General features: G+C 41.7%; 1 protein-coding gene across 4 annotated transcripts in view; it reads left to right on the forward strand.

Annotated features, from left to right (window-relative positions):
* The window catches only part of GRHL2 (grainyhead like transcription factor 2), a 170,389-nt gene that overhangs the window by 63,409 nt on the left and 85,281 nt on the right, over positions 1-21,699 (forward strand). For all 4 annotated transcript variants that reach the window (XM_053896592.1, XM_019467969.2, XM_053896591.1 and 1 more), the window contains exons 5-7: positions 10,968-11,023; positions 14,140-14,296; positions 18,560-18,671. In XM_053896592.1, coding sequence (XP_053752567.1) covers positions 10,968-11,023; positions 14,140-14,296; positions 18,560-18,671 — 325 coding nt within the window. The remainder of the gene's footprint in view (positions 1-10,967; positions 11,024-14,139; positions 14,297-18,559; positions 18,672-21,699) is intronic.

Consider the following 21,699-nt stretch of genomic DNA (forward strand, 5'->3'; position numbering starts at 1 on the left):
TGTGCCTGTAGAACTTACAGAAACAAGGTTCTTTGCTCATTTGTTTTAAATTCACCAGCTTGAGGGGTGCCTGGGTGGCTCAGTCGGTTAAGCGTCCAACTTCATCTCAGGTCACGATCTCGCGGTTTGTGAGTTCGAGCCCCGCGTCGGGCTCTGTGCTGAGCTTGGAGCCTGGAGCCTGCTTCAGATTATGTGTCTTCCTCTCTCTCTGCCCTTCCCCTGCTTGTGCTCTGTCTCTCTTTGTCTCTCAAAAATGAATAAATGTAAAAAAAAAAATTATTAAATTCACCAGCTTGAAAATTGTGGTAGTTGTATCAGAATCAACGTCAGAATCAATAGGAAAGTTCCCTCACCCTTAAAGTTTTCTTGAGCCCCTGTATTTGAAGCCTTCTCCTCTCTCTTGCTCTGGGCAAGCACTAACCTGCGTTCTGTCACTATAGTTTCAATTTTTCTTTCACTTGAGATTCTTCTATTTTGTTGCTTTTGTTAATCGTTTATTTACTTGCTAAATAGTATTCCATGGTAAGCATATTATCACAATTTGTTTGTGGTATATCTGTTCACCAGTTAATGGACATATTTTGTTGCTTCTGGTTTTGGCTATTATGAGTAAGTAATGCTGCTGTGAACATTCACATGTATGCTTTTTTTTTTTTTTTTTTATGTTTATTTATTTTTGAGACAGAGAGAGACAGAGCATGAGCAGGGGAGGGGCAGAGAGAGAGGGAGACAGAATCCGAAGCAGGCTCCAGGCTCCGAGCTGTCAGCACAGAGCCTGATGCAGGGCTCGAACTCACAGACTGTGAGATCATGATCTGAGCTGAAGTCGGACGCTCAACCAACTGAGCCACCCAGGCACCCCTACGTGTATGCCTTAATGTGGATGTATGCTTTCATTTCCTGGGTAAATACCCAGGACCAGAATTGCTAGGTCATGGGGTAAATATATGTGCAACTTTATAAGATACAGCTGTACAGGATGGCCATGCCATTTTCATTCTCACCAGTAGTAGATGAGGGTTTCCATTTTCCTCATCCTTGCCCAAACTTGGTATTGTCAGTCTTTTTAACATGAGCTATTTTAGTGGATATGTGATGATGTCTCATTGTGGTTTGAGTTTGCTTTTCTCTGATGTCTAGTGGTGTTGAACATCATTCATGTGCTTCTTTGCCCATTCTTACAACTTCTTTTGTGAAAAGTCTGTTCAAATGTTTTGCCCAATTTTTTTTTATTTAAAAAATTTTTAATGTTTATTTATTTTTGAGAGACCGAGAGAGAAAGACAGAGTGTGAGCAGGGGAGGGGTAGAGAGAGAGGGAGACACAGAATCTGAAGCAGGCTTCAGGCTCTGAGCTGTCAGCACAGAGTCCCATGTAGGGCTCGAACTCCTGCACCGTGAGATCATGACCTGAGCTGAAGCCAGCTGCCCAACCGACCAAAACACCCAGGCTCCCCTCACCCAATTTTTAAATGGGGTTACCTGTCTTCTTCTTTTTATTTTTTATTTTTATTTATTTAATTTACATCCAAGTTAGTTAGCTTATAGTGACCTGTCTTCTTTTAATTAAGTTGTTAAGAGTTCCTTAAATAATGTGAAATCAGTTATATGTTTTACAGTCGGTAGGTAGCCTTTTTTGTTGTTGTTGTTTTAACCGTGTCTTTCAACGAGCAACAATATTTAATCTTGATCAATTTTTTCTCTTCTAGTTTATGCTTTTTATGTACTTTTTAAGAAGTCTTGGTATGACCCAATGTCACAAAGATTTTCTTTTGCTTTTTTCCCCTAGGTTTTTAATAGTTTCACCTTTACATATAGGTTTATCATCCATTTTTGAGTTGACTTTTGTAATGGAGTAAGGGAAGTGTTGAGGTCCATTTTTGTTTTTTCTCCATATCACTCTCCAGTTGTTCCAGCACCATTTGTTAAAAAGACATCTTGTCTCCATTTAGTTGCCTTGGGATCTCTGTAGAATGAGTGTAATTGTGGGTTAGTTCTCCAATTTTTGACCCAAGATATTGAATGCATTTTTTTTTTTCCTATTGGTTCAGGTCAGCTTTTCCAACATTTAGGAGCCATGCCCCTGTGTTTGAGATGATGGTCATTGGCTTCCCATTTTTCAGTCTGCCCAGGACAATAAAAGACCGTGGCAGAAGGCGAAACAGACGGTTTCTAATTTCCTAAAGAGGAGTCAATGTCGTGGCAGTGTGCCAGATGCTTGCAGCCTGCTGCCCGTTTAGTTGCCGCTGGGACAAAATGCCACCACCTGAGGCTGAGATTGCACCCTAAATCATAATATTTGAAAATAATAAACATTTGATGGGCCTACTTACTATGTGCTCTGCTCATTTAATCCTCACCCAAAGCCTATGAGGGGTGTACTATTTTTGTCATCTTTGTTTTCCAAGTGAGTAAACTGAGGCACAGGGAGCCGGCCTATGCCCATGGTCATACTGCAGTAAGTGGTAGAGATGGGACTCATCACGGGCTGCCAGGCGTCAGGACCTGTGTGGGGCCTTCCAACCCTCAGTGGTTCCATTCCTAAAGACAGGGAGTGACTCACCCCAACGTTTTTTTCAAAATTCCGTGTCCTCTGTCAGTGTCATTAGCGGTATCTTATCTTTCAGAAGAGCCAAAGGGACTGGCTCTCTGCAGTGTCGATAGGGAGTTAGGTGGGCAAGTTGCTCTGGTGACCCTCTGTCACCACTGAGTCCCTGCTGTACTGTGTGAAATCGGGGAAGAGCAGAGTGAGACATGATAAATCCCCTGCCCTTAAGAGGCTACCATATTTCTTGAGTTCTGGTAGCTTTATAGTCAAACTTTCAATGTCTTTCTAATAAAAAATAATGCCTTAAAGTTAGCTTCCATAGTTTTCTGGGCCATATTGCTTAAAATAGTTAACAGACATTTTTTTTTTTTTAACTGAACAGGGATCTTGTAAGCTTTTTGGCATTATTGAATATTTATGATTTGCCCACAGGCAGTTGGGATGTTTTAGCGAGGAAAGCAAAAGCAGCTTACTTCACATGGGAATGTCGGTCACATGCTTTTTCATTAAAAATTTGCCACTGAGGTTTTTCTCAGCGGGTGTGGAAATCTCCCATTAGTCACATAAGAGTCCACGGAGGTGGCCCAATGTCAACAGAACCATGATGCTGTTTGGGGGTGTATGTTATCAGTTGTGTTTGTGTTGTAGATAAGGAGGCTTGTGAAAGGAAACTATTGTATTTCGGGTTTTATTTGGAAGGGAATGAGAAAGTAACTTACATGAAACTCAATGTGAAGACTATTCTCATGACATTTGGCGTAGCTGCCCTCCTAGTCTTGGAAATCAGTGTTTACATTGTATATTGTATTTAAATATGATGTAAATTAAATGGAGTCAGATCTGTTGTTATCTTTAGTCATGGCATTGCTAACTGGTTCTAAGATTAGGTGAGTAATTTCACCAGGTAAATTTCACTAAGAAAAATTTGTCTAAAATCTGGTACTTCTTTCAGGAAAACTATTACAATGTTTGGGACTCTTGTTGAATTAGCAAATTTTATTTTATTTTTTTATTTTATTTTATTTTATTTTATTTTATTTTATTTTATTTTATTTTATTTTATTTATTTTTTAAAAATGTTATATAACCTAATTGAGAAATTCATAACATATAAGAGAGGGGGTTTACTTTTTTTTTTTTTTTTAAATTTTCTAGCGTTTATTATTGAGAGACAGAGCATGAGCACAGTAGGGGCAGAGAGAGGGGCAGACATAGAATCCAAAGTAGGCTCCAGGCTCTGAGCTGTCTGCACAGGGCCTGACGCGGCACTCGAACTCACAAACCGCAAGATCATGACCTGAGCTGAAGTCGGACACTTAACCGACTGAGCCACCCAGGTGCCCCGCAAATTTTATTTTTTAAAAATGTTTATTTGTTTTGAGAGACAGCACACATGTGAGTCGGGGAGGGGCAGAGAGAGAGAGAGAGAGAGGGAAAGAGAGAATCCCAAGCAGGCTCCATGCTGTCAGCACAGGGCCCCGATGTGGGGCTCCAGCCTACTAATTATGATCGTGACCTAAGCCAAAATCAAGAGTCAGATGCTTAATTGCCTGAGCCAGGTGCCCTACAAATTTCATTTCTTATTAGAGACTGATTCTTCTGTATGTGTGTGTGTGTATGTGTGTGTAGGTGGATATCAGAGAAGTGAGCCGTTTGGCTCAACTGAGGCTGGGAGCTTTTTAAGACAGTGGTAACATTAAAAAGTTCTTCAATGGATTGATTTTAGCTATTTTATTGTGCAGTCCCTTTGTAAGAACATTTGGTAAATATTTACTTCTACTGGTGCTGCTTTGAGTTCTGTCCTGTAGAAGCTTACTATTGGTCTATAAGACATGGAAAGAAGAGTTTTTACAGAAAAATTATATGTACAGTCATAATAAGAATCAAAATGGAAAGAAGAATTTGCTTATTCTGTACTACAATTTTGTGCCAGTTAAAATGAGTCTATCTACCTGTGTGAATAAAGGAGCACCACAGTCTTAGTGATTTAATACACTAAAAGTTTATTTCTTATTAGTAAGAATCCTGATACATGTCTGCAGACCTCTTTCTAATTAATGACTCAGGAATCCAGATTCCCTCCATCTTATGACATTCCTGTCTTCATATGTGGCCTCTGGGCCCCCCTGCTTGGGAAGTGAGATCATGAAGATTGCAGACTGACTTGTAAATACTATGACCTGATAGTGACATGCATCACTCCCGTTCATCTTTCATTGGCTAGAACCAGTCACATGGTCTTAACTAACTGCAAGAGGGCTGGGAAGTTTAGTTCTGCCATGTGCTTAGGAATGAGAAGAACTATATACATGGGCAAGCACCAGATATTTCTACCATGTATTTCATAATTCAGTCCTTGGTATGTTACTTGTCAAATTAACATAGTTTGCAGAGAAATCCTGAAATGAAAGCAAAGAATGATTATTTGTCATACCCAATAGATCTACGATGGTTAGTTAGTGATTTTATATTCATCTGTAGACTGATAACTGGAAGTTATCCTGAATCTAAGCCCTGTCCAGTAGGATTAATTGTTTTTCAGTTTTTTCTTAATATTTATTTATTTTTGAGAGAGAGAGAGAAAGAGCATGAACAGGAGAGGGGGCAGAGGGAGAGGAAGACACAGAATCTGAGGTAAGCTCCAGTCTCTGAGCTGTCAGCACAGAGCCCAACGTGGGGCTCAAATTCATGAACCACGAGAACGTGGCCTGAGCCGAAGTTGGACGCTTAACTGACTGAGCCACCCAGGCGCCCAGCATGATTAATATTTTAACTAGGAGCTCATTTCCTCCCACACATTTAAAGAACAATACTTTAGTAAGAAAGAAAGAGAGAAAGATATGTATATCTTGTATACACACACACACACACACACACACACACACACACACACACACACACCATGGAGTAATAATCCATCACAAAAAAAGATGGGATCTTGCCATTTGCAACAACCTGGATGGACCTAGGGGGTGTAATGCTAAGTGAAATAAGTCAGTCTGAGAACGACAAACACCATATGATTTCACTCATTTTGGAATCTAAAAAACAAAACAAATGAATAAACAAACGAAAAGCAGAATTAGATCTATAAATACAGAGAACAAACTGTTGGTTGCCAGAGGGAAGGAGAGTGGGGGAGATGGGCAAAATGGGTGAAGGGGAGTGGGAGATACAGGCTTCCAGTTATGGAATGAATAAGCCATGGGGATAAAAGGCACAGCATAAGGAATATAGTCAATGATACTGCAAAAGCCTATGGTGACAGATAGCAGCTACACTTGTGGCGACCGTAGCATAATATAGAGAGAAGTTCACTCACTATGTTGGACACCTGAAACTACTTTAGCATTGTGTGTCAACTATACTCAAATAAAAAAAAAATGTTTTTTAAGGATAAAAGTCTTAAAAGTGTTGAATCAAGTACTAAATTGGAACATAGTTTCACTTGTGTTTAATGCACTTGGTTTTACTATGTTTATTTTAGACATATTGATATAATGCATGTGGTACCATCAGATTTCTATCCTTTTATTACATCCATTTGTTTCTGCATCAAGCAACATTTTGGAAAACGCTTAGCATACACATTTTATACTTGAGGAAGATTTCGGTTTCTCTGCGTGTAGTCGAATTTGCTGTGATTGGATGACCCGTTATTCAGATTGATAGCAGTCGTCTTCCCACCTCCCGAACACAATGGCCATGGAAGCCCTTGTCTGTTACACCTGGTACTTTGCAGCACCATTTGATACTTTGATCACTCTTTCCTCTTAAAAATGCTCTTGGCTTCATGCCCGCAGCTTCAGTTGTCACGTATCTCTAAAGGCTTTCACATGTTTTCCTCCAGTCCAGCTCTCTCTTCTTTGCTCTAGACCTTCATATCTAACTGCGTATGACTCTCCATCTGTCCTGAATCTGACCTGTAGTCTTTCCTTGTGTTTTCCACCTTAGTGGGTAGCACCACCATCCTGGTTTCTCAAGAAACTAGGATATTTCTTGATATTTTGCACCCCCCCCCAATCCATTATCAATTCTATCAATATTTCTAAACATTTCTCAAATCCATTTTTCTCCATTCTGCTTCCACCATGCTGGCCCAATCTGTCAGTTTCTCTGGCCTATAATACTGCCTGCTTTTGTACACTGTACCAGGGATAGTGTTTTCAAAATGCTTATCTGATTATGTCACTCCCCGCTTAACCATCGCTTTTAAGATTGAGATATAAATCTTTAACGAGTATACAAGGCATTGCATATTCTGCTTCTCTTCTGCCTTTCCCACCTCGTCTTCTACCTCTTTCCCCCTTGTGCTCTCTGCTGTGGGCTCCATTCGGTTCTGTGAACCTGAAGTACTTCCTCTTCCCCCAGGACCTTTGTGCATGCTGCTCCATGTTCTAGAAGTGTGCCGTGTAATGCCATAGCCACTAGCCACATGTGGCAATGAAAATTAAATAAAATCAAGAATTTAGTTTCTCAGTCCCACTAACTACCATTTTAAGTGTTCAATGTGACTTGTGGCTACTGTATTGGACAAAGAAGATATAGAAGACTTCCATCTTTAAACTAAATTCTCTTGGACAACACTGTTCTAGAACATTCTTTGCCACCTCCCACACCCTTCCTCCTGTGTGGTTTCCTCAGGAAATCCTTCCCTGCCCTCTTCCTTCAGTTTCTAGTAGAGTCAGTTTTCTTTGTATCTAAGTCTACCAGCAACTACCGTGAACACATCTGCAATCAAAGTTACATTTATTTAGCCTGCTTCAGCAGGGGACCCTTAGGAACAACTCTGTAACATAGACTTGGGAGTTGGTCTTCATAGTGTTTGGGATTATACCGGGTAAGTGTAAAGAGGGATTACGGAAGTGACAGCCAGCTCTGGACTGGATATGAGAAGTCACTGAGGCAATCTGGAAATTGGGTAACCATAGTTCAGGAGATGAGATAAGCCAAGCAGGACTGAGGATGCGTTTGCTAAGAAAGCAGCAGTTCCTTAGAAGGAAGACGTGTGATTCACTTTCGTAGCTGTGTTCCTGTCTTCTGGGCTTCTGTTGGAAACGTTGTTGGTCTTGTCCGTGTGCCACCGGAAGTAGTACACAAAGGCCGATTGTCAGTGGGACTGATTTTTACTCTCTCAGTCACGCTGTGCTCTCCTAGAACTCTGCTGCTCTTCTCCAGAGTGCTGGCACCAGTTTGTGATTATTTGAATGCATGGTATTTTTAATGAATATGTTTCCTCTGATAGACCGGAAGTTTCATGAGAGCACACACCTCTTCTCTTTTTGCTCACTTTGGTACCCATAGCATCTAGCACACTGCCTGACACGAAGCAGATGCTCAGTCTTTATTGAAAGAGTGGATAAGTGAATAAATGAATGATAAGACCTAAGAAATTGGTGGCTGGTCAAAGACACGGAGGCAGAAAGTATCTGATTTTCTGACAGTTGACGAATCATTTGTCTTTTTCCAGTAGACTCGTAAGCAGACGTCTCCTTCCTCCCACCTAAAAAAATTGTAGAATTCTAATATCCAAAATTTAAATGTAACATTCTAGTATTGCCTGATATCTTGAGTCCTTTCAGGGTCGTCTTTAAAATATACGTTACCGTACCTTTGTTACTCTCCTTTTTCTCAGTCCAAATGATTAAGAAATGTATAGATGCACACATCAAATCACAGTAAAGTACGGTGTTGTTGGCTGTCTGCTTGCCTTTGGGCATTCTACGAATTATGTGAAAAGATTTCCAAACAGTTGTGGAAACTTGGTAACTATAACCAGAATGACCCAAACATTTTGGGTATGACTCTCCATACTGAATCAGGTAGGGCTGTAATGACCCATCAATGTGATCAGGTCTCATGAAGGATTATGATGTTTTCCAGGTGGACCACACATTTAATTTTTTAATTATAAAGACAATATAAAATAATGAAGGATGAAGTTGTAAGCTTAGACATTTTGGCAACATGTTTACTGTCTTTATTTTTTCATAGTTCTTGTTCACATGTGCCTTATTAGGGTAAGATTCTGTGTTTTAGTCAGCATGCAGTCCCTTTGAGTCTGAACAGTCGTAGTATATCACACCTTCTCACATCACCTGAGGGGTTAGAACCACAGAATTTATAAGTTTAATGTGTTTTAGTAGGCTAGTCTGTCCTCAGGTTTCAGAATTCTGCGGCATGAACAATGAATTCACTGAGGCCTGTGTTTACTAATGCTGGTCCACCAGAATTAGTTGTATTCGTATCGTTATGGGTTACTGCATATTCCTTCAAAGGAGACCTTGGAAATGCATTTCCTCTATCCCTTTTTTAAGTGCCCTTTTCATCATGCTACCCTCCTACTCCAAAATTTTCTAATTCTTAACTATACTAAGTATAAATACCTTTTCGTAGATCAGCCCTGGCCAATAGAACTTCCTACAGTGATGGAAATTTTCCTGTATTCGCTCCAATATGGTAGCTACTAGCCGCATATGGCAATTTTGTACTTAAAATATGGCTGGTTGCCCGAGAAACTAAACGTTTAACCTAGATTTTTAGGTCCTCCCTTCATAATCAAATCAGGCCCGTGTCCTTGTCCCCATGTACACTCCACATTTGTGCCATCATTTTGTCTTGACTCGTGTTGGTCTTCTCTCACCTGGATTACTTTTCCTCAATTCCTTCAATTGATCCAGCTTCTCTTTAGCTTCCATGGGTTAGAATAGTCTCCACAATTTCTACGAAATCGTCCTGTCATCTTGCTGACCTTCCTTTCCTGGCAACGCCCATTATTTGCTTTTCCAGCCAGGACACCTGAATGGATGGATGGATGGATGGATGGATGGATGGATGGATGAATGAATGATTCAAAATAGACTTTCACATTTAGTCATTTGGTCTATTTTACTTTGATTTGTTGTGGTTGCTGTTCATGTGAATTTGCCCATCTCTTCAACCAACTTTCGGTGGAGCCCCAGAAGATTCCCATTGAATGCTTTGTTGATTGATTGATTGATTGATTGATTGATTGCAAAAGAAATGCAAATCTGTATCTTTGATTCTTTGTCACAATTATTGAACCAGTCAACAAGCTCCTAGGATGCACATAAATACACTTTGATGACAAAACCCATTTTCTTGGATCCAGGGAATTTATAAGACAACATAAAAAGAAGTATCCTGTATATTTTACTTATAAATTGTGAATTCTAGAGATGGTGGTTAAGGATCGTGAAGAAAGTTTGGAAAATAGCTGTGAGTAACCCTTTCCTATGAAGGAAACTGGTGAACTGTGGTCAAAGAATGGAAGCTTATGGCTGAGAAAAGAGAGGCAGGAAAGTTGTTATTTTGAAAGAGACACTAGAAAAAAGTCACATTGGGAGGAGCAGGCGTGTGTGGTCAACCAAGTGCTTTTTCATCCTGTTATATTCACTTCAGGATCAAGTGGGGGTGTTTGCACAACTACTTTTGAAAAGGTTTTAAAATGTAACCAAGTGCTTCCAGCTGGCACTAAGTAACAACTGGATATCCTTGGATCCAAGCTTCTTCACGCATAATACTAGGCTTTAGAGTTTCCCTCCAAAATGTACTCTTAAAATATTGTGATAAAGATGATCTTAGAGAAGGGCACTGAATATGGTCAAGTGATTACTATAGAATAGAATTTAATACACATATATTGAGTTCACCATGTACCGAGTACTGTACTTAGTACTTTATATCTATTAACACATTTATCTGTCTAATCACTGTAAATAAGCATTTTGCAGATGCAGGAAACATGGCACTTGCCTCAATTTTATACAGGTAGCCGGTTAAAATGTTAGAATTTGGGACGCCTGGGTGGCTCAGTCAGTTAAGCTTCCAGCTTTGGCTCAGGTCATGATCTTGCGGTTTGTGAGGTCGAGCCCCTTATCAGGCTCTGTGCTGACAGCTCGGAGGCTGGAGCTTGCTTAGGAATCTGTGTCTGCCTCTCTGTCTCTCTCCCTGCCCCTTCCCTGTTCATGCTCTCTCTCTCTCTGTCTCTGTCCTTCCCTTTTAAAATAAGTAAATAAAAAAAGAATTTATGATTTTTGGAATATGCATTGGCAGTGATAGAAAATGGAAGAGATGTTTTTATATGTTTGAAGAAACAGGTTCCAGTACCTGCAGACACTTTTGCAACACCTGTGGACATGTGAATATGGACATGTGAATAATATGCAAAGCACAAATACCCTTTCTGTCCAGCATAATTCTCAGTGTGCAGGTGATATGTGAGTTCTGTGCGCAAATGGCAACTATTTTCATTGTAGTTGAAAACACAGTACTAAAAAATGTGTTACTTTCCTTTCTGAAGTGAGGATTTAACGGTTTGGATACATTTGTCACTTTTTGTTTCTTTTGCATGATGACTTACCTATTTGTTTTAATTTTGATGACTTGTAAATTTTGCAGAAATTCCGGAGTGCTTCCGTTGGCGCTGAGGAGTACATGTACGACCAGGCATCAAGGTAGGCTCCCGGGAGATGCCCCTAGAAACTGATGAACTGCTAACACTTGAAATGTATCCCTACGTTATACTTTTGAACCTTTAAAAGAAAATTATTTTCTCTATTACAATGACTTCTAAATTGCTGTTTCCAGTCTTGACCTACATTCTGAGGCCCGTACCCTTTCTCTGTTCTTTTGGTTACATATCCCCTCTTGGGTGATCCTCTAAAGCTCAGACGCATGGGCTCCAACACAGCATGTGAATAAATGGAACTCTTTGTCTCTTTCTTTGTCTTTTTTTTTTTTCTTTCCTTCCTTCTCTACTTCTTTCATTGGTCTGCTTTTATTTCCTATCCTGGCTAAGGATGGAACCATCCTCCAGCTACCCACTCTAGAGGGGTAAAGATCTGCCTGACCTTTCTTACTACACTTTCATCATACTTGCCAAGTGCCGAATATTCTATTCTCCCTGTCCTGTCCCTTGCAACTTACTCTTATTCGAGTTCTGAACTATAAAAATATAAGTGAGCTTTCTGCCAGCACTTTCTTCTTCCTTCTGTTCCACTTTGCACGTATTTAGCTACCAGGTACCATACACTCTGGTGCCTTCTGTGTACAAGCCATGCGAGAGGGATGGGGATAAGATACACCCTCTCCCTACAAGAGGCCCGTAGACTTGGAGGGGACAAGTGTAGTGATGGACAATTGTAATACAAATTGTCAGTGGTGAGTCCTGCCACGGAGATACATAAACAGAAAGCTGAGAGGACCTACAGGCCTGTGTGTGTGATGCGGGTCGGGAGGAGTGGGGGGTGGGCCAAAGCTTGCAGGAAGGGGCATTTGAGCCACATCTTGAAGGACTGTTAGCAGGAGTTTTCCAGGGAAAGAAGGAGTATTAAGAACATTCTAGGTAGAGGTGCCAGATGTTCAAAGACCTCGGTCGTGATCATGTCTGTAGATAGGAGAAAAGGGCAAGAAATGAATCTCTCTCCCATTTATAAAACGTACCAGTGATTTCTGACAGAATTAAACACAAGTTACTCATGAAGGTAGTCAGAGCCCTCTATCTGCTGGTCCCTTTACTTTAAACCTTGTCCTCTACTGTATTGCTTGCCCCTTTTGCTTTTATGTGTGTGGCTCTCTTCTGTTCTCTCTGTTTCCGCCTAATGTCCTCCTCATCCTTCAGGATCTTGCTTCAACCTCAGACTCCCCATTTGGTCTCCCCAGATCGTCCAAGTCAGAATTTGGGTGTGTGGTGTTCATGAGGGGAAGGGGCATGGTGGGGAAGATAACCAGAGTTCCAAATAACCTTCTAAAATGTGGAAATACATACATAATTTACATGCTATAAGCCCAAATCACCATGTAGTCAGCTGTCTGGTTGGTGAAAAGAACATTGACCTATCAGTCACTTGACCTGTCTTCTCTTTCTGCTGCTGTCGTTGTCCACTGGAGTGAGCAAGTTTCTCAGCCTGTCTTCAGCTGTGAAATGAGGAAGGTGGTTTTTTTTTCTTATGTTATGAATAGACAGGCTTAGGGGGCATGAACTCCCCAAAATTAGATTCAAAACTATTTCTGTTCATATGTGCTTTTTTTCTGGAGAGAGGGTTCACAGCTTTCTTCATTTTTTTTTTTTTTTTTTTTTTTTAAACAAAGTCTGTGCCCTAGACAAGTTGCAAATTGCTGGTCTAGGTGATTCTTAATATCCTGTCCAAGTCTCAAATTTTATGATTCAGTGGCTGTACTGAAATTGCTTTTTCTAAGCAAAATGACAGTGAAATTGGTTCTGTCTTGAATGATTTATTTCCTACCTAATTCTAAGACACATATTCCGGAATTTGCTTAGTTTATCAGTTTAAGCGTAAGGTTTTTACCATGAAATGAGGAATATTGTTTTGCCCTTCACATTTCTTTCTCCTTACAAAACTTACAAAAAATTAAACATTGCCGAAATGTTTAACATAGAAAGTAGGGGTCCCCCATAATCTTGTAAGTAGGTCATTTTAAGAGGTGAACTTTGACACGTTTTTACATCCAGCTTTTCAAAGACTACTGAATTAAAGAGCTAAGAAAATAATAGGCCCAGTGAAGAGCTTTTGATGATTAAAAAAATACACAAAACATTGGTTATTGGATTATCACTATAGGCCATCCAGCAGTGTAGGAGAAAGAAATATTTCTGAATGGACATCTTAAACAAAAGAGATTGTGGTTCATACCTGTTGTTTACTTTAAATAATGGATAAATTCTCCAAATTTGGGAAAATCAGTGTTTTTATTTTATTTTGCTTTTATATATTAGGGAAATGAGTTAGAGCAGCGATCTGCAAACTTTTTCTGCAATGGGTTAGATAGTAAATATTTTAGATTTGGCACACCATATGTCACAAGTACTAAACCCTGCTGTTATGAAAGTAGCCATAGACAAGACATAAATGAATGAATGTAGTCGTGTTCCAATAAAACTTTATTTACAATAATAGGCAGTGAGCTAGATTTGGCCAGGGGACCATTGTTTGCAAACTCCTGATTTACAGCAGTTACCCTTTCATGAGTTCTTTTGCAGTCTTGAAAACAAACAAACAAAAAACCAAAAATAAAAAACCCAGTTTCTGCTATGGAACTAGATTCTCAATAGTGAATGTTTGAGTTTCATTTAGGTTTTCACATTTCAAAATGTTTTCAAGTGGGACATAGCTATTTTGCAACATCTTGGTTGTACAAAAAGAGGTCTAGGTACAGGTATGAATTAAACAAAACCTTTCACACATTTGGCTTGTTGTTGGGATAAAAGTGGCAAATGCTATCAGTTCTTAAGCTTCAGGCATTACTGATTGCCATCCAAGACCTAACAGATTCTTCTGGCACAACCTTACGTAATTGGACAGGCTCTTTATGGACTTTTCTCTCCTTCTAAACCATCTGGTTTATGGGCCACTATTAGAAATGCTCTATACATTGTATTAGCAATGACCTTTGGTCTGGTCTCATCTCTTTGCCATATGTTGTGTTTTGTCTCTGAAATGGAGTAAATATTGGTTAATATTCCTACAAAATGCTGTCAATGTGAAATTGATTAGGAAGGCAGAAATGTCCAAGTGAGTGAATCTGACCACTGTTTGTTTTCTGTTCACAGTGGCACATTTCAATACACCCTGGAAGCTACCAAGTCTCTGCGTCAGAAGCAGGGGGAGGGCCCCATGACCTACCTCAACAAAGGACAGTTCTATGCCATAACGCTCAGCGAGACTGGAGACAACAAATGCTTCCGACACCCAATCAGCAAAGTTAGGGTATGATCCTTATTTCTCAAATAAAGCACAGAGGGATCAGATGAAGGAAATTGCTACCTTCCTTCATCTTGCGGGAGGGTGTGGAAAAAATTCCAAAATAAATAATTCCAGAACAAATGTCAGAGAGTTGGAGCAGGACAGAACTTACTGGCTTACCGTTTATCATTTTAATCAGTAACCAATAAACCCCAGGGAGGGACATGGTTGAGACATGCTCTCTGGCTGTATCCAAGGGATTTTCCCAGTTTCCTTCATTACCTTTATGCTACCTAGTGGTTGTTCTTGTGTTCAATCAATTGATCTTAATTTTTCAAGCAGGTAGCTGTAAGTCAGAGCTTATTTGTGGGCAAGGAAAGAGCTGCGGCTGTCTTCTGTGAGGGAGGCTGCAATTTATTCTGTGTCCCCGGACCCTTTGCGACTTGCTTACAAAGCCCTTCTGCAGCCCATTGCTTCCTCAGGAGTAAAGTGAGGCATGACATGATCCCTACCAGGAGTGACTCGGTGGAGTTTTCACATTCATGAGTATTAGTTCCGTTTGTTGGAAATGGAACTGTGCCGGAAGCCTACCAGCTTCTGGCATTCTCGCCGCAGCCAAGAAGGGAGGAAACTGGTAATCCTTTTCTCCTGAAAAGGAAAATCATAGCAGAGCTCTCTGAAAAGAGGTTGAAGGACTTTCCTGCCCGATTGTAAAATGATTTGTTTTACATGCTTTGTGCAGAGTGCCACCCCACCTTATTTTACCCATAGCTACCACCTCCTAAGCTCTTTAGTACATTGAGAAGAAAGCCACGCTGTCCCTAGAGAGAGCATAGTGACTTTGCCCCCATCCCAGATGCCCGTGCAAAGGTAACAAATGAGGGAGAAGAGAGAGAAGAGTATTTGGGCACCTGCTGGCCAGCTTGTCTGTTACTAGTTTTAGGTAAAATCATTGCAGTGGTGATCTCTGAGTCAGCTGGGTTTTGTGGCTTTGTTTCAGTGAGAAAGATAAGGAAGGTTGCTGGTCATTTCTCAGGCCAGCAGTTCTTCTTCCCTGTAAGCCTGTCCCAGTCCCAGATCAGAGCTGCGGGAGGCAGGGCAGCTGGGAGTGAGAGAAAGATGTGGAGCGAATGTCCTACCCAAGGCTGAGCCCGTTGTAGGCGGAAAGGTGCCTGGTGTGTTCCCTACCCTGTGGTCAAGGCTGTGGCAGAGGGGGGCCATCCTCCTCCTCTTCATAATCATCGTAATGGTGGAGGGATATAATAATAATATTAATGACGACAACAATGACAGAGAGATGCCATGATACTAACAAGCGCCACAACGTCACAACTACTATTTATTGGGTGGATCTTCTATGTGCCGGGCACTGTGTTAAGTACCATATATCTAGCAATCCATTTATTTGAAACTAACAACAACCCTATGATATAGGCACTATTTTTGTAATCTTACAGATGAGGAAACGGAGCCTTTTAGAGACTAGTAACTGGCCAAGGTTACACAGCTAAAATGTGAGGGAACCAGGATATATCCCAGGCAGTCAGATTCCTGAACTCATTCTCTTAACCACTAAGGTACACTGTGTTGAGTCACATGGAGGGCTAAAAGCCATAATAAGCGTTTTAGCCTGGGACCCACCTCTGGATATATATGCTAGGCTTCATACCCTGTTACCCCCACGTGTGGATAAATTTACTCTGGATAAATTTACTTTTTAAAACACAATCTTGTAAATTACCAGCGCACGTGTAACTCTTTTAGATTGTATAACTCTATAACCAGTATGTATATGCACCCTCTTAACAGCACCATTATCTTCACCCTGAAAAGATGGTGGATGGTTCACATTCTAAGGCCATGACTATTGAGTTTATTTATTTATTTTTTTTAAACGTTTATTTATTTTTGAGACAGAGAGAGACAGAGCATGAACAGGGGAGGGTCAGAGAGAGGGAGACACAGAATCCAAAACAGGCTCCAGGCTCTGAGCTGTCAGCACAGAGCCCGACGCGGGGCTCGAACTCACATACCGCGAGATCGTGACCTGAGCCGAAGTCGGACGCCTAACCGACTGAGCCACCCAGGCGCCCCTTGAGTTTTGAGTATAGACACTCTTCCAAGAATTCTACTTCATTGAAACTGTGGAAATTTAATATTTAATTTATTTCCATCTGTTCATTTTGGCTAGAAAGAGCCCTGCTCTCTCACGGACTTCAGTCTAACACCCTTGGAGAGTTAGAATGGTGCCTTTCAGAGGGATCTTTCTTTCTCCTCAGCTCTGGGAGAGCAAGCAACATGGAGGAAAAGAGGGATGCACTTGGAACCCACCAGCATTAATTTTGGAGAACAGTGTCATTCTGAATAGAAGCATGTATGCTTGTTAATAGCATTTTCAAACTGCCTTTCTCTGTATTACTGAAGAAATAAGTTTCCAGACCAAGAATATGCCATTATTTAGGCTAACGTAGTCATTTGCTACAAAAAAAATTACCTGCTATCTTTATCTTGGAACAGAAAGAGATAAACACCAGGAGACCACTCACTGAACTTTTACATATACGGTAGTCCTTGCCCTGTTATGTTTGGGGGACACATTGTAGGTCCTCCCCACCCCCGCAGTGGATGCCTGAAACCATGGATAGTATGTAGCCATTTATATGCTATGGTTTTTCATTTACATACGTACTTATAAGGTTTAATTTATAAATTAGCAGAGTAAGAGATTAACAGGAATAACTAATAATAAGATAGAAGAGTTTTAACAATATACTGTCATAAAGGTTATGTGAATGTGGTATCTCTGTCTCTAAGTATCTTACTATACTCCGCTCACCCTTCTTTTTGTGATGATGGGAGATGATAAAATTCCTACATGAGGAGATGAAGTGACACGAACGATGTGGGCACTGTGACCGTAACGTTACGCTACTGTTGACCCTTGGATGAGCTATCAGAAGACGCTTCTCTGCTTCTAGACTGGGGTGCCCAATTGTGGGTAACGGAAGCCACAGTTAAGGGGGGACTATTGTAAATGGCGAAGTTTCAGGAAGTGGAAGACAGATTCAGGAAGTGGGAGAGAGAAGAATGAAACGCTTGTGGCTCTTAGTTCCACCAGAATGGCCAGGGATGCCCCTTCTTGTCATCTCTCCGGACCTTCGAGGGTCATGCTGCTTGTGAATCCGAATAATATAGATATTTCCGAACTAGTGTTCCTAACAGAGACCTGCTTTCCTGTGTAACCAATGTTCACACATACTTTGGGAATCAGCCCGATTTGGAGTTGACGGTACAGCCGCAAGCATGTATTGTGTATCTCTTATTTGCCAGGCACCAGGACCACTGTCCTTGTCCTCTTTGAGTTGGAAGCCAATGGGAAGACATTGCCATCGACAGAATAGTTATAAATAATTAATGAAATGACTACAAGTGTGCAAAATGCTACAAGGGAGAAGTTATTAAGGAACGAGAATCAATGAAATATTCTGCAATAGTAGGAAAATGTCCAAGAAGTATTTTGGTTATGGAGGGAGGAGAGCACCAGTATCCCTGATATTGCAGTTAAAGGGATTTGGGGTTGTTTGTGTTGGTAGGGTCTCATCTCGTAAGTGGCAGTGAATTAACGTTTATTTAGTTTAATGAGGATTTTTATCATTTAGGACTCAAAGGGGTTTTGGATTCTTATTTCTACAAGATATGATTAGTTTTCCAAGAAAGCCCATCCAAATTGTGTTGAAATAAATAAAACAGTTGGCCTCGTAGCTTTTGGTCTGTAACTTAGACCCCTGTTCATCAGTATGAACTCATCTTGTAGTATTTCTTTCATTACCTTAGTATTTCTCTCATTACTCCACTATTCCAGCCTGAGGCACTTAATTAGGCTAGAAACAGGTGCTTGCTTCTTTATAAATGGTACCAAATTCTATGTTTCAGAATACAGAATTTCAAAAATGTGTTTGTTTTCAGTACCAAATAGACTTTTTTGGTATTCCCACTCACCCCACAAGACAACAAATGTGCTGTTCATTGGTTAATTTGGTTGTTTATGACTCGTGGTGACGAGGAGGTAGGATTCTTTTTTCCTATGTACGGTTCTCATTTCCCAATCACTTTTTGAATAGGCCCATCTGTAAACAAACTAAGCTGCACAGCTGAGCTTGTCTGGGTTTTGTAAAGCAAGAAAAGCAGCCCCATGGGAGCACACCTCTGGCCGGACTGCCAGAACTGGAGGCTGACGCATCAGAGGCCCTGGGCAGAAAGTAAAACCTGTGATTCTCCCCTCTGCAGAGCGTGGTGATGGTGGTCTTCAGTGAAGACAAAAACCGAGATGAGCAGCTGAAATACTGGAAGTACTGGCACTCTCGGCAGCATACGGCGAAGCAGCGGGTCCTTGACATTGGTAAGTTGACCTTGACCTCTCCGTGTGGTCTTTGGTGAACCGCCCTGTTGCCGTGATGCCAAGGAGAGCCTGGCACACAAATCAGAGCTAGGACCCACGCAGCTCTTCAGGAGAAATGCCAAGCACGAGTCTGTGCACTTTGTCAGTACATTTGGTACAAATCAGGCTGAGAAATCAAAATCAGGCTAAGCTGGGTGCAAAGCACTTTTTGTTCTATGGAAGTCAGCTGTGCCTCATATAATAATAGTGATACATTTGGATTTGCAACGACCGTGTCAGTTTCTAAAACGTATTTCCAGGCCCTCCTGTGTTTGGGTCTAACGGCCAGTCGGGCCGACCAGATGAACTCTTATCCTGCTGTGACACGAATAACCTCAGGATCATTTGACTCTAAGGTACTTGTGAAGGTCACATGACTGGAAAGTCAGTTCTGGCTCTCTGATTCTCTGTCTAGTGTCCCTTCAGCTCCAACACATGCCTTCAGCTCCAACACATTAGGTGGTCTGGCAAATGACACCTTTGAGAGAGCTTTTCCAGCAGGAGGAACGAATTTGCCAAGTATATTTCCTGGAGTTTGTGTATTCTTTTTTAATTTTAATGTTTATTTATTTATTTTGAGAGAGAGAGAGGGAGAGAGAGAGAGGGCACGCGTGTAGGGTGGGGGCAGAGCAAGAGAGAGGAAGAGTGAGAGAGAGAATCCCAAGAAGCCTCCGCCCTGTTAGCCCAGAACCCAACACGGGGCTTGATCTCATGAACTGCAAGATCATCACCTGAGCCAAAATCGAGGGTCAGACGCTTAACCAACTGAGCCACCCAGGCGCCCCTGAAACCCGTGTATTCTTAGACACGATGTCTGTTCTCTAGAGACAGGTAGTCCCCTGGGTGGGACTCAGGATTCAGCCAGGAAAGCAGAGTCCATGCCAGATGGTCCCACGGAGGGAATTTGTTGCAAACATTGGGAGGGCTGAAGGCACCGGGAGGCATTCCAGAGATGAGCAACAGCAGGAGTCTGCTGCTGTTACCTGCAGGGCTGGAAGATCAAAGGGAGGAGGTTGTGGGTATTGGGAGAACCACCCAGCAAGAGCTGGAACCATAGTGGGGGCTGCCTCAGCAGGAGCTGGGGCCACAGAGGGAGCAGCTTTGCAAGAGGAGGAACTACGGAGGAGTCACTGCCAGACACACCTCTTCAAAGAATGCCAACTGGGAGGAGGGGACGGAATGCCCTGTCTTCTCCCTGTCTCCCAGCCTCCCACCAGTGCTTCCCAAGGGCCGCACTTACCCTGAAGCCATTGGCACAGCCTAGCAAATGCAGTTTGTGGGAATCGACCTCTGGGATACAGAGTAAGATGGGAAGTCAGGGATCGGATCTTAAAGTTTCTAGAAGGTACTTCAGGATGCAGACAGTAATATATGTGTTTCTAAGTAATTATAACACTGCATATGCTGTTTTTATAAGAAATAAGTAATTTCTCATCTGTGGGCTTTCTTGCCTCATTTTGCAGCAAAGAGGATGCAGTCGCAGTGAGTGTAGGCAAAGTGAAGGTTGCCATTGTGTTGGGTTTCAGAAGGTATTACTGAACCATTGAAAGAAAGGCATTACTGAGCCATGGCTTTGATTTCTTACACACTGCAATGATGGATGTTTAGACATTCCATCTCACCCTTGCTAAGGTCTCATGACCAACGGCAGAAAGGTTAGTGACTAGGTTAGGGTTAGAGACTCACAATAGAACCTATGGAACTACTTGCTGGTTTATCCTGCAAGATGGTTACACCCCTCCTCCCCCCAGTGCACACCAGCATGCCCCCCCCCCCCCCATACGCCTCCTACTAGTCAAATGTATTTATAAATGCTTAATAATAAATAATAAACATAATAACTTTAATGAACCAGGAAACTGAGCCCAGAGAGACCCACTGACCCACTTTACCAAGTGACTTCTCAGATAATTAGTGCAAGAGCTAGGATGAGACAGTGTTCCTCACCCAGCCCTTACATAGAAACTCCAAGAGTGATTGACTAGGACACGGGCTTGGGGATACTTGCCTTAACCTGCTTTGTAGCCAGTCTACATGGAGCAGAGGAACAATTTTATTTTATTTGAAAAGTTAGCCTTATAATTATTACCCAAGAAAATGAGAGGAGCAATTAAACAGAAATATGGACTAAGTCCAAATAAGGCAAATAATAAAAGCATTTTACTGGCTTACCTGCTGGTTCAACTTTGATAGTGTTGCAAGGTTTACTTTTCTTAGACCAGAATGATTTCTCAGCTCTCACAGGACTTCAGATCTTATCTTTCTTCTTATCACCTCTTGCCTGCCTTCAGACTTTTCTCTACAACCCTTTACACACGCATGGGCACACACACGCACACACGTGACTTATCTTTGAGATTTATGACTTTTACTAAGAAGCTTTGTGGCTTACTTGGGCTACTTGCTCTGAACCTGAACCTGAGGGGTGTTAATCAGTCCCTTAGCTTCAAATGGAAAATGGATTTTTCTCGCCACAACCTCAACCTGACAGCTGCTCACATAGGATGAGGAAATATGCAAAAATCTTATATAATTCGTTCTTTTACTAGATTAAAAAAAGATCAAACCGCGCACTCCTCTGCCAGTTGATGGCTAACACCATCTCCAGTATAAAGGGAGGGCCGAAGCCGCGATCACGTGTACGTCTGTGTGTGGTGCCCCGCCATCAGCGGGAGCTCTGGAGTGTGGTGCTGAGAACATTGTGAAGGCTCTACCTTGGTTCCGCCAGGGGAGTGAGCAGTGCCTGCTGAGGGTGAGGGGAGGCTGAGGAGCGCATGTGCCGTGTAGTTGCCAGTTTGGGTCGAGAACCTTCTGGTAGCCTAAAGAAGGAAAGGAAGAATCCAGCGTTTAAAAATGTTTTACTTTGCTTAACCTCCATGAAGCTGGAGGTTATAGTCAGGGCTCCAAGGCTGCCGTTTCTAAATCTCCACCAGCCACCGTGGCCATCAGGTTCCACCGGGCCCTCTGGGTAGTGACCTTGAAGTTGGGA

The sequence above is a fragment of the Panthera pardus genome, unplaced genomic scaffold (assembly GCF_024362965.1).
Source record: "Panthera pardus isolate Hobbes unplaced genomic scaffold, ASM2436296v1 HiC_scaffold_7, whole genome shotgun sequence".
NCBI classification, from domain to species: Eukaryota; Metazoa; Chordata; class Mammalia; order Carnivora; family Felidae; genus Panthera; species Panthera pardus.